Below are 13,987 nucleotides of genomic sequence, written 5' to 3' on the forward strand. Positions count from 1 at the left end.
TGTTACAAAGGATGACCGATACAGTGATGGGAAAGGGAACGCTGGGTGGCGTGTATTCAAGACGAAAGATGGAGCTGCCAATGCTGCCTCCTGAGTCCTGACGGGGAATGCCTCGGTTTGAGTTCCTAATTTCCCTAGAATACAACCGTGACTTCCTCCTGGTCCAGCTGCTCGCCAACTGTGCCATCAGCTGCTCGTTCTGATGATAATCCATTTATGTTTTATATGTATCGAAACGCCGTTGACACCCTATACACCTGCTCTAATTTGCCATTTTTTATGTGTAAAGGTGTTTCTTCATGATTTGTTTGTTATATTGAAAATTGTGTCTTCAACAAACCTACAGTTCTGCCTGAGCTTCTGTGTTCCCCACTGTTTGTCCTTCCTGACCAAGTAGGATGCAGGCTTGTGTCCCACTCGAATTGTAGTTTGTATTATTCTTGTTTGATCCAAAATATTAAGTATTAGACCTCAGTCCGACTCGACACATTTTACAAATATAGTACTGACCGGGTATATATTCATTCCCCTCACCCCATTGTTGTTTGTCTAGGGACCCTTGTTCTTGATAATTACTTTCTAAAAGTGGCATTTTCAAACACACAATTTAAAAACCATCTCCTTAAAAAGATAGTTTATTAAATTCTGAGCTCAGAGAGCCTAAACTCCAGTTCCTTCATCTTGTCCCAATGGGAAGTTATACTTGTAAGATGTAACAAAGCAACACCCATGTTAACTTAGGGGACAGATAGCCTTTCAATAGTGAAAAACACAATTCTCAGTATTTCACTATCAGGCAATGGGATACACACCAGTGCATTTCCTACCTTTCACATACACTGCACCTTCCCTATGGGGATACATTGGGTCTACCTGAGGGCCGCCTTACATGTGAGAAATGGGAAGGTTAGGGCCTGGCAGGTGAGTGCACTTGCCAGGTCGACATGGCAGTTTACAACTGCATATGCAGACAGTGGCAGGTCTGAGATACATTTACAGGGCTATTCACATGGGTAGCACAATCAGTGTTAACCCCTTCCCTGCTCATGACGGAACCACTCCGTCATGAGCCACGGTTGCGCTGTGCTCATGACGGAGTGGTTCCGTCATGCTGCGGCCGTTGGCCGCCGCTCCGCCCACGCGGCGCTAATTCCCCGCCTGTGCGGGCGATTAGCGCAGTGGGCGGAGACGTGATGGAACCACTCCGTCATGAGCACAGCTCAACTGTGGCTCGTGACGGAGCGGTTCCGTCACAAGCACAGCGCCACCGCGCTGCCCCCAAACCCCCCCCCAGCGCCGCGGCGGAATTCCTGCCACGGCGAAGGGGTTAAAGGCCCACTAGTAGCATTTGATTTACAGGCCCTGGGCAAACACAGTGTACTGTACTAGGGACTTACCAGTAAATCAAATATGCCAATAAGGGGTACCCAATCATAATAATAATTTACACAGAGCAAATGCACTTTAGCACCGATCATCAGTGGTAAAGTGCCCAGAGTCCTAAGGCCAGCAACAGGTCAGGAAAAATAGGAGGAAGAAGCAAAAAACAAAACCTTGGGAATAGCCCGGCAAAAGGGCCATTTCCAACACTGGGCAATTGTGTTTTTTCACGTTGCCTTCTTTTTCTTCGTTATTACATATAAGAGAAGCTCGAAATACATGAGTTCAGGATGTGCGTAGGAAAAAACCTTCCCTTGCGTTTGCGTTAATAAATTATAATGTTGTCCATGTTTAATAGAAACCCAGGCCACCCAGAGGGTGAACAGGACAAGTGATTTGCCTCTTACTTCACCATTGGCGTTGTTGTTAGGGAGGGTAGAAGCAAGAATGTTTCTAAATTCTTGTTTGAAAATGATAATTTTTTTCAGGAAAATGTAGCAATATGATCGGATTTATTAAGGTGAAACACTTCTGCATGTTAATGTAATACACTTCTCAAAATTTTCAAGTCTTTTTCATATTTTTGGTTTGTCTTTAAAAATGAAGGTGTTTCTAAAGGGAAGTGGTACAGGGCACCTTAGTTACTTTCCTTTCTTTAACATCGGGTACGTAAACAAATGCTTGCCCATTTATTTAACATCTATCTGAATGTTAGTGCTCAGTCAAGTAAACCCCAGCCCAGTGCTCTTGTTGAGCAGGGGGCCGAACGTGAAGATCCGGAGGGCCGCAAGGAGCCTCCGGGCTGTACATTGAGTATCACTGCTTTAACACCGCTGCATTGCTTTAGACACAGTGGTGGCTGCTGTTGAAGAAAGTGGTGGGGCTGCGCAGGGGAGAAAAAACCAATCAAAGTACTTACCTACCGGCCGCTGCCCCGGAGCTCTTCTCTTCTGCTCTTCTGCTCACCTGCTTGTGTCGATTCCTAGCAGTCCATGGGGTGGTGCACAGGCTCCCAGACACCCCTATGCCAATCCAGATGCTGTTCTCATTATGGTAATACTATTTCCCAGCATGAGAGAAGCATCGTGATTGGTATGAGCGGGCTGTTTTGACGCTCAGTTAGGGCCTAGGAGCATGGGACTGTTTTCCACCTGACTGTGCAACACATTTCGGGTTGGAGAAATCTAAGTGCGCATGTCAGTTTGGCCGTCCTACGACAGCCGGCCAAACCGACTTGTGCACTTACACTGGCCATCACTCCTCAACCCTACTGCTGTCCATCAGGATGGCCCCGCCCCACCACAGGCTTTTTGTGATGAAAAATAAAATGATAATAACATTGTTTTATAATCCTTTTATTTTTCATATTTGCACTGCTGAGAGAGCAGTGGGGGACGCTCCTCTGCCTTAACGGAGGAGCCACCTCTGTATAGGCACCAGTAAGTTGTGTGTGGGGTCCTATATACCCCTAACCGCCTTGAAAAGCAAGATTGCTGTTAAGTGCCACCTCCCAGAGCATGTTCCTTTGCCTGCAGACTCGTGCCTCTCCGCGATTCTAAGAATCTTTCAGGACATATAAAGCGTGTTCCTATTGGCTGACAACAAGCGCACCAAGAGCTGTACTCCCATTTCATACACCTACATCATCCTTGGATGCTGATTCTGCTGTAAACAATTCTGGTTAGGTTACACCCTCCTGCGACAAGTTTGGTAGTGAAGTGTACATCATGCATAAGGCGAGTGTGAACTGACAACTTAAAGGGCCTAAGGAGACGCGGGAAGTGTGCGCGTTGATTATCAATGGCCCCAAGCGCAGACATACTGTCCCATCAGGACATTATCCTCCTGCCCGAGATGTGCTCTCCCCAAGTGTGTATGGCCACCACAACGGATGTCACATTCTCAGTGACCCCTCCAAACGTCTAGAGCTCCGCCCACTTGTTAGAAACGTTGCCACAAGCCACTGCTCCCCTCTGGAGGGACAGCTGCACATAGGATGAACCTGGATCAGGCCAGATGACTGAGTCACTGAACTATCACAAGTGCACCAAAGTCCACCCCGACATGCCATGAAAGTCCACTGCGATGGTATCTGAAGACTGGTGTGCACCTACCTTGGGTTTCTTCAAGGAAGCTTAGCATAAAGGGACAGGCAGGTTAGAACCTGCCACTCTGTGCAGGCTAAGAACATAGTGTACAGAGGGGAGAGGCAGTGAACACAGTGAGGGGAGGGGCAATGAACACAGGGTGCAGAAGGGAGTGGCAATGAACACAGGGTGCAGAAGGGAGGGGCAATGGACACAGCGTGCAGAGTGGAGGGGCAATGAACACAGTGTGCAGAGGGGAGGGGCAATGAGCACAGTGTACAGAGGGGAGGGGCAATGCACACAGTGAGGGGAGGGTCAATGAACACAGTGAGGGGAGGGGCAATGAACACAGGGTGCAGAAGGGAGGGGCAATGAACACAGCGTGCAGAGGGGAGGGCAATGAACACAGCGTGCAGAGGGGAGGGGCAATGAGCACAGCGTTCAGAAGAGAGGGTCAATGAACGCAGTGTGCAGAGGGGAGGGGCAATAAACACAGTGTGCAGAGGATAGGGGCAATGAGCACAGTGTGCAGAGGGGAGGGGTAATGAGCACAGTGTGCAGAGGGGAGGGACAATGAACACAGTGTGCAGAGGGAGGGACAATGAGCATAGTGTGCAGTGATGGGCAATGAATGCAGTGTGCAGGGTGAGGTACAATGAGCACAGTGTGCAGAGTGATGGACAATGAATGCAGTGTGCAAAGAGGAGGGGCAATGAGCACAGTGTGCAGAGGGAGGGACAATGAACGCAGTGTGCAGAGGGAGGGGCGATGAGTACAGTGTGCAGAGGGAAGGGGCAATGAACACACTGTGCAGAGGGGAGGGGCAATGAACACATTGTGCAGAGGGGAGGGGCAATGAACACTGTGCAGAGGGGAGGGGCAATGAACACAGTGTGCAGAGGGAAGGGGCAATGAACACACTGTGCAGAGGGGAGGGGCAATGAACACATTGTGCAGAGGGGAGGGGCAATGAACACTGTGCAGAGGGGAGGGGCAATGAGCACAGTGTGCAGAGGGGAGGGACAATGAACACAGTGTGCAGAGGGAGGGACAATGAGCACAGTGTGTAGAGGGGAGGGGCACTAAACACAGTGTGCATAGGGGAGGGGCAATGAGCATAGTGTGCAGTGATGGTCAATGAATGCAGTGTGCAGGGTGAGGGACAATGAGCACAGTGTGCAAAGAGGAGGGGCAATGAGCACAGTGTGCAGAGGGAGGGACAATGAACGCAGTGTGCAGAGGGAGGGGCGATGAGTACAGTGTGCAGAGGGAAGGGGCAATGAACACAGTGTGCAGAGGGGAGGGGCAATGAACACTGTGCAGAGGGGAGGGGCAATGAACACTGTGCAGAGGGGAGGGGCAATGAACACATTGTGCATTGGGGAGGAGCAATTGACAGTGTGCATCGGGAGTGGCAATGAGAACAGTGTGCTGAGGGGAGAGGCAATGAGCACAGTGTGCTGAGGGGAGGGGCAATGAGCACAGTTTGCAGAGGGAAGGGCAATGAACACAGTGTGCAGAGTGGAGGGGCAATGAACACAGTGTGCAGGGGGGACAATCAATCAATGAGGGGTTTGTTAAGCCCGACTACTCACCCGTAGGGGTCTCAAAGCGCTAGAGGTAGGGGGGGTCGCAGGTTCCATTCCATCAAGGTGGGGGTCTGTCGAAGAGCCAGGTTTTGAGGTTTCTGGCGATGGTGGGGAGCGATGTTGTCTGTCTGAGGTGGAGCGGAAGGGCGTTCCATGCTTTGGCCGCAAGGAAGGAGGAGCGGCCTCCCGATCTGGTCTTTCTGGTGCGGGGGACCAGGGCGTAGGAGAGCTGGGCTGAACGTTGGGTCCTTTGGGGTGTGTCGAATTTGAGTCGGCTGTTCAGGTATGCTGGTCCAGTGCCGTGGAGGGCCTTGTGTGCATGGGTGAGTATCTTGAAGGTGATTCTCGCCTCAACGGGGAGCCAGTAGAGTGTGCGTAGGTGCTGGAGATGTGGCAGGGTTTTGGCAAGTTGAGGACCAGTCTTGCGGCGGCGTTCTGGATGTTCTTTAGCTTACGAGTCTGCTGGTGGCCAGGGCATGAGTGATGGTCTTTCGGTGTTCGAGGGGGATCCATTTGAAGGTCTTACGAAGGAGGCGGAGGGTGTGGAAGCAGGAAGACGAGACGGAGTTGATCTGCAGGGCCGGCTCTAGGGCGGTGCGATCGGTGCCACTGCACCGGGCACTGACTTGGGGTGGGGGCGTCATGTTCATATTTTCAAAAGCACCTGATGCCGCGTACATAATAAGCAGTTTTCCAGCATCAATAAAAATGACAACTCCGGTGAATAATGTTCTTCCTGGAGAGACCGGAGCTTTGTCTAGTGAGAGATTCGACTCATCATAGCGCAGAGGGTTTATAAGCCTGCGGCAAAGAATGTGCCCCATTCACATCACAAAGTGCATATAATATAAATAAATCAATGGGTTACTGCTTTTGTCAGAGATCCTTTTGTTATTTTCAGTTTATAAGTTAAAATCCTAATTGTGAGCTATTAACTGCCACCAAAGAACTTCATGCAACAGCAAGGAAAATATTAGAGCAATATATTTTTTGCTCAGTCTTTCATTGTCCTAATCTTACAAAAGGGGTTCATTTGGGTAGAAATCAATTCTTATTATTAAATAAAACCCCTAATAATGGTGTTACATTTTAAATTCTGAATTTGTGCTTTTCCAATCCAATCACTCTTAAACTATACTGCCTACCAGTATGGATGAAATGTGACTCTTACTCTTTGTAGGTCTCTGTCTTATGTAACATTTCCTATACACTGATTTACACACCGATGAGTGATTGTCTCTGTGCAATGTGTGTGTGATGTAAAGTGTATGCTGACATCTTAAACTTTTATGAGTGGCGATATAAAATGAAATAAATCTAATAGACAGTGGTTATGGAGACTTGAGGGGCGCTGTCAAATGGTAGTAGTGAGGGAATCCGCAGCTGAGGTGGTCATTTGGGGGGGGGATGGGGGCGCCAACAAACATTGTCGCACAGGGCGGACACTAGTGCTAAGGCCGGCCCTGTTGATCTGCCGGTCCATTTTGAGCTCGAAGTCCAGGATGATTCCCAGGTTGCGTGCGTGGTCCGTGGGGGTTGGCAGGTTTCCGAGGGCGGGGAGGCCACCAGGCGTCAGGGTTTGTGCCCATGATGAGTACTTCTGTTTTGTTGGTGTTTAGTTGTAGGCAGCTGTTTTTCATCCATTTGGCGACGACTTCCATGCCTTCTCCAAAGTTGTGTCTGGTGGTGTTGAGTTCGTTGGATAGGGAGAGGATGAGTTGGGTATCTTCTGCGTATAACACAATGTTGAGTCTGTAGGTTCTGACGATGGGGGCGAGTGGAGCCATGTAGACGTGAAAGAGCATTGGCTGAGAGAGGAGCCCTGGGGGACTCCGCAGGTGGTAGGTGTAGGGTCTGAGAGGAAAGGGGGGAGTGTGACCCGCTGCGTTCTGCTGGAGAGGAAGGAGCGGATCCAGTCGAGGGCCTTGTCCTGAATTCCTGCATCGTAGAATTTGCATATTAGGGTGCGGTGAGAGACTGTGTCGAACGTCGCTGAGAGGTCGAGGAGGATGAGGGCTCTATTTCACCTTTGTCCAGAAGGGTGCGGATGTCTGTTGTGTCGAGGAGGGTGGTTTCCGTACTGTGATTTTTCCTGAAGCTGGATTGGGAGGAGTCGAGGATGTTGTGTTCTTTGATGAAAGTGGCGAGTTGGCTGTTGATGGCTTTCTCGATGACTTTCGCTGGGAACTAGAGCAAGGAGATGGGTCTGTAGTTTTTTAGGTCGGGGAGGGGCAATGAACACAGTGTGCAGAGGGGGGGGCAATGAACACAGTGTGCAGAGGGGAAGGGCAATGAACACAGTGAGGGGAGGGGCAATGAACACAGTGTGCATAGGGGAGGCAAATTACAGTACCCTGTCTACACCGCTCTCTCTGGTGTTTCCAAAGGAAACTTGCTGGTTGCAGGCCCTATTAAGGGGCCCATTTTGCAGAAGATTTAAACATAGCGAGGTTGCTTGTAGGAGAGAGGGGAGCATGCCTCTGGGAGAAGAACCCTTCCCCAGGACATTTGCACGACTGTTGACTTTGACCCCTGGGTGCACACTAGGACCTCAACTGCTGTTACCGAGGTGGTATGGGAATAGAGATTGCACGCCCAAATTCTTGATACATACACATATGCAAACCCTTGTTATAGTTATAAACTGGTTATAGCTTATGTTATAATTATACAAAATTTACTTAGGAAACTCCAGAAAATTAATGACCACATTTCTTCACATGAGCATGGACATCCTTGGGTGCATACCATTGACATGCGAACGATAAACGGGATGCAATAAACGTTATATTTGATAGAAACACTTTACGCTATTATAGCAAATCCTGAACCTCAGACACTGACACCAAGTAGCAGGGGGAGACACCCACACTATGAGGTGAGCAGTCCAGGTGTAGAGCTAGAAAGTAATGGCTGTCATCAATGCTACCTTCACACAAATCAGTCCCATACCCACATCAAAATAGTTTCAAACAGTTTTTCAAGTCATAGAAGGTGCCATGGGTAATCATTCATTGTCACTCCTTTCTGCCATAGTGCATGTAGCTGACTCCTGAGTCTGTACTCATCATGCACCCAGCGGCATCTGCTCTTCTTGAGACGGCACCAATGATGGCTACGGCAAAGCCATAGGTGTTCCTGCACAAGGATGGACCGTTTCCAGAAGGCACAGCTCACAATTTGCATGCTGAGATATTCCACTCCGACCGCTGCCAAAATTTCAGCGTAGTGCTCCTCTTTACAGCTGAGTAGCCTATGATTTGGAAATTAGGTCTATTCAGCAACAATGGAAGTCAGTTCCACATGTGCTTCTGGTATTTTATTGCCAAGAAGCAGACTCTCTGGCCACCAATTAACTCTTCACATCATCTTCATTTCACATCAGGCAGCAATCCCCTTTGGGTTTTTTCTGGACGGGGTTGAGAACGGCTTTGGCTGCCTCCGTGAAGACCTCTTTGACACCCTCCTGGTTCAAAGCTGAGCACTCCATGTACCGGACAGCGTGGATCTCCTTCGCAAGGGTGGCCCCTTGTTGTGAGGTAACCGGGGCTTGGTCCTGTTTCTGAAGCTCTTTGATGACCTCTGCGTTATGCCTTAGATCTTTCTTGGTGCCCACCAGGAGGACAGCTATGTTGGGGCAGTGACGGCTGACCTCCGGGTACCACTTGTGTTTCACATTGTGGTAAGACGAGGGGCTGGCGATTGAGAAGCAGATGATTAAGACATTAGCCTCAGGGTAGCACAGTACCCTAAGCCTCTCGTACTCGTCGCGTCCTCCTAAGTCCCAGAGGTACAAATCAAGAGTCCTACCATCTACTGTGATCATGGATCCACGGTTGTTGAAGCAGGGAGTATAGTGCGGGAAGCCATTTGGTGTGTAGCAGATGAGAAGGCAGGACTTTCCAACGTCACTACCACCACACAGTTTGCACTCTGCATCGTGCCACTGCACAAACCTGCAAGGGAACAAAGACACGGTCAGAGGTGTTGCAAATGGTTAGGATATTTTGGCATGATACATCATCTTTCTTATTTGCCATCTTTTCCTTCTTCCACCCTGTTTTTTTTAGCAAGAGTCGCACACACAGGCGCATATTTCAATTTATCCGCCTTTCATTTTTGAATTTGCAGCATGCAGCAGGGCAAACTTTATTGCATCAAGCGGATAATGCGATAATAGAGACAGGGCACCAAGAGAGGGAATCCTGGGTGAAAATGGATCTCACTGCAGGCATGCCGGCCAATTAGATTGGAAGACGCTGAATGTGGAGCAGCCGTGAGTCCCAAGCACCAACCATCGGTAGGACCTGATCAGCTCACTCGCGGGATCGTCTTCGGGGTGTATAGCTCGATCAGATCTTGTATGTAGCCTGGTGCCATAACATGATGACTGACTGAAAGAAAACACGCCCTCTGGTTGATGGAAGCAAGGCCCACCGGAGATGTTGTTGGGGTTTGTTATGGAGAAAAACAACAAGAATCACAGGTCCTTTCAAGGTTCTACCTCCACCTGCATCAAAGAAAATGGCAGCTCCTTAAAATAAAACGTACCTTAGGTTTATAGCCGGGATCTCTCATTTGACTATTTTACCTAGCCTTGATTGTCGCAGATTATAATTCTAAGGGAATTCGGACGTGTACAGCCACTCTCCATTTACCGCTAGCTTGGAATTTTATTTAGAGTGGAGAAGAGTCTTTAAAATTCACGTCACACTTGCATAGGGGTTAACTGGCTCCATGTCAGGAGAGAGAGTTCCAGGAAGCTTTCTTTTTCAGCCTACTGCACTGAGAATGCTGGGACATGTAGTTTCACTTTTCTCGCTGCAGGTATGGGCCTGCAGGTCCCAGCATGCTTAGATCTACTGGATCTTGGATCCACTTGACGCCTATGTGGTGAATCCCCTCTTCTTCCCCATGCTTCAGCTTCAGGGTGTCATCAAATTATAGATCAGCCAGGGCATCAGGAAGACGACAAGAGACCCTGGTGTGCAGGGCTGAACCCTCCCCGCCACGGAGATGGCGCAAAGATCTTTGGCACACTGGCTGAAGAGGCCCTTTGCTGCGCACTTAAGGATGGTCCGCCTATCTAAACCCAAAGAAATTGGCAACATTGAAAAGTGATGGCAAAGATATTCTGTTTAACTTGATTGGTCACATACAGACAGCATTTTAAGGCAGATTCGTGGGTTAAGGCACCTGCAGCAGAGATCTATGTTTCAAGACATAAAGATAGTTCAAGTAATGAATGTACTTGCTGGAGAGGTTTGTGTGAAATACCTGGTCATAGGTGTGAATAATAAACTAGCTCAGGTGGTAGATATCTATGTTGACTTACATGTAAGAAGTGGGTCACATATTTCTATTTCATATATGATAGCTCCCTGTATTTACAATTTTGTTGCACAAATCCTTATGTAGCCTGCAGGACACAAGTTACAATCATGTGAAATAGTTCTCCATCTACATGTAACTTGCTAAAAAAATTTTTTAAAATGTTTGTTTTAAACTCACCCTTTTGTTATTTAAGTTGGCTGAAATGAGGCTGTGTTGGTAGCAACAAACCCTATAATTATGAGAACATTTTCTTTGCATTGTGAACTATGGAAATGACTGTCTACTAATTACACACACTGGCAGTCCTGCAAAGCGCACATTGTTACCTATACAGAGTGTTTGAGTCTCAAATATTTTCCGTCTCACTTTATCTCCTGGAATCTTGTGAAGTAACCCCAGTGGTACCTTTGTGTGTTTCTGAAAGTGGAGTCAAGGTCCCAGTTGTGTTAGTTTGACCTTCAGTTGCCCCCAGCAGGACAAAGAACTCGGACAAAGGGGTTTAGGGACTGTCCAGGAGGCGAGGCTGCAATGGAAGGAACACAAGAGCCCTTGCACCCTCAGCCTACAGCTTCCACGGTAAGGGGGATGAGTGTGAGCCCCTGGACGTGTCTATTAACGTCAGCATGGAACATCGGGACACATCCTGGAGTAGCTAGAAAAAAACCTTCTTCTGGATTAGTGCTCTGTTGCATCTCTTGGTCCGACCTTCTTCATATTCCTTCTACGCTAGCCAATGTCTACTTCAAGACACCCGTGGTTACCAGGATGCAGACGGTGTGGTTTTGGGACACTAAGAACATTGACATTGACATTAACTCTTCCTTCTGTTGGAAGTCAACAAGACATTCATGGCGCCGCAGCCAAGTACAATGATTCAATGAACGATCTGACTGAAGAATTTGCTCCTCTGAAAAGCAAGAAGAAGATCCCATGAGAGGCTGAAACGTGTTGATCCAAGCGACAGAAGAACAATAGTTATCCCTAATGTGCCGTTGTTCTTGTTCTTAATATCCCTCCGAGGAACCAAGAATAAATTACAGATATTGGTTTCAACTGAAATGGATTTTTAATGTTAATAAGATCTCTCTCCTCGGAACAGGTGGTAATTTACCACCACAAAGTGCTTCCTCCACCCCCTAAAAAACTATCGGTGGAGGTAATATACTCGATGAGGAAGAATCCCATCTAGATTGGTGGGGGAGAGTAGCTCTTATTTTTTTATAAGCATCCAGACACACTGATAATACACAGTATTGCTATTCTATCACTCTCCCCGGTTATACCCTTTACACAGATAGCCCAAGTTTCTGATGTATATGTTGCGTCGAGGATGCTATTATGGGTAGCCCTATCCGCTCTTCCCTATTTTTGAGTTTTTATATATAAGAAAGAGAGCAGACAGATGCATCCACACAATCTCACACCACATTAAGTTGCCAGAATACTCCAACCAAGCAGTACTGTTGGGATCTGCAGTCGATAGTGGCTTCAGTTGGGATCATGGTGCCTATTTGGCACCCATCTGTTTGGAAACCTGAGGTAGGAGACATCCAAGACCCTGCCCAGGGTCCATCCTTCACAGTGGCCTCTGAGAAGGGGTCTCACTAGTGGGGCTCTGCATTAATGGTGTAAGGATGGGTGGACGTCTCAGAAAAGAGATGCAGCCCATCTTGCCTACTCCCTTTTCTCCGCTCCTTGATGCCTACCACACAAAAAAGTGGTACACGACTGGACAAATGTCCCCGTAACCGGACCATGAATGTGGAGGTAGGATTTGTCACCCCAGATACTAACTGAGGGTTATAGTTAATTCAGTCCTAGAGTTTTGTGCTTCAGTATCACTATAGAGGTGTTGTGGACTGGCACCCAGAATATTTCACTCCCTCACAGCCTTTGTGTGATCAGTGTTTGCATACAGGCTCACAAGGCCCCTTGTAATCACACTGAAGTTGTATTTCTATGGTAGTTTATCCAGTAAAGATGCACCTCTCGAACATGTCCCCATCTGTGCGCTGCACTGTATGGTCTGGCGGACTATTTTGTCGAGTTGCAGATGGATTTTGAGTGGGGATGGGAGTGGTCAAGGGTTTGGGGGGGGTTATGAACGTCACAGAGTACAAGGAAGAAAGAAACATCAATTCTGAAATATTTATACTGTTCATACTGTCCTACCTGCTTGGTCATTCATTCTTCCAGCAGTCCACGCACTCATTTTTGCTGCTGATTAGTGGGATTAGTGGATAACTCTTCCTAGCACAGGAGACCTGGATTCTGTGAATGAGCTTCAGAGACGCCAATCACCGTGTTCTTTGCAAGCCCCCTCTTTTGTCTCTGTTTTGTCACTTTGGATTTGTAATTGTCATCTTCTAGGTCTTCCAATGTTTGTAACGTACGTTGCACTGTACACACATTTATTATATTCCACAGACTTACATTTTAAAGAACAGGGGCCCTATTACACAAGCGCTCCGGGGGCGCAACATTCATTTGCGCCCGTTTAATGCTCCCCGGGTCACTTTGGAATTACAGAAGTAGCCGCAGATGCTTGCGCGGCCCCTATTGTAATAGATCGCGCTGGCGCACACCCAGCACATGCGCTATCACTAGAGGGCGTTCCCTCATTTGCATGGGTTGTGCCTCTGTGCAAATGAGGGAATCGCTTTGCCTCTGTGCCTGCACTATATTGACATGGATGCAGAGGCAAACATGCCTTTACAAGACACACTGAAAGTGCGCCACAAAAAGATGGCGCCCCTTCTAAATGCAGCCCTCTAATGGGAGGAAAGGGGGTTCTAGGCCACCCCAGACATCTCCTTGCAGGCGGGTGCAGTCACTCCCAGCACCTGCCTGCAAGGGGATCTCTAATCACGCTTAAAAGTGCAGGCCGGTTGCCGCCTACACGGAGAAACACGGAGCAGCTTTTAAGCAGCTGCTCCATGTTTCTCTTGACTGCACGGCCTGAGGGCAACGCGAGTTTGCGGCTTCCCAAAAGGCAGCACATTCTTCCTGATACAAGACACTTTCCATGTATGAGCCCTATGCCATGCATGCTGGGAAGTATGAATGATCGGGTAGCGGAAAGGAGTGACCAAAGGCCTAGACATGTAGTAAATGGCAAGTTCCCCAGACTCTAGCAACATCCATCAGGGTATGGACCTGGAAGTTGACAACCAGTGCATGAAGTGGGCCAGTTGTTGAACCAACCACAATCCTTCCAGGTGCGGGAGATGTAAGCCGCCCTTCTATGATGAGGAGTGGAGCTTCGCCCCCTTCATTCCCGGTCTATCTGGATGGCGGAGATGGAGCGCTGGATGCTCTGCAGACAGAAGAGCGATAGAACGAGGGGCAGCATCCCAAAGGTGTATTTAAATCTAGGGAGGACATTCGTCTTCATGGTCTGAACCCTCTTCCACAGGGACAGGTTCAGAGCAGACCACCTTTCAAAATCATGCTCCACACGGTCCGCAATGGGTTGCACATTGTCAAGAACCCTGTCCTCCAGACCTCGATTAATATGCACCCCAAGGAATTTGAAACTGGACTGAGGCCACTTGAATGGTAGGCTACCCAGAGAGGCTCTCGTGGTGGATGGTGCAG

The 13,987-nt window shown here is 48.4% G+C and overlaps 1 protein-coding gene across 1 annotated transcript; it reads right to left on the minus strand.

Annotated features, from left to right (window-relative positions):
* Nucleotides 1-8,432: 8,432 nt before the first annotated feature.
* On the minus strand, nucleotides 8,433-11,892 carry LOC146806130 (rho-related GTP-binding protein RhoG-like). Its single transcript, XM_085623864.1, has 2 exons — nucleotides 11,813-11,892; nucleotides 8,433-9,012 (listed from the first exon to the last, which is right to left on the minus strand). Exons 1-2 carry the CDS (start codon nucleotides 11,890-11,892, stop codon nucleotides 8,433-8,435), a joined length of 660 nt encoding a protein of 219 aa, XP_085479990.1.
* Between the last annotated feature and the right edge of the window lie 2,095 nt (nucleotides 11,893-13,987).

This window comes from Triturus cristatus, chromosome 8 (assembly GCF_964204655.1).
Source record: "Triturus cristatus chromosome 8, aTriCri1.1, whole genome shotgun sequence".
Taxonomy (NCBI): Eukaryota; Metazoa; Chordata; class Amphibia; order Caudata; family Salamandridae; genus Triturus; species Triturus cristatus.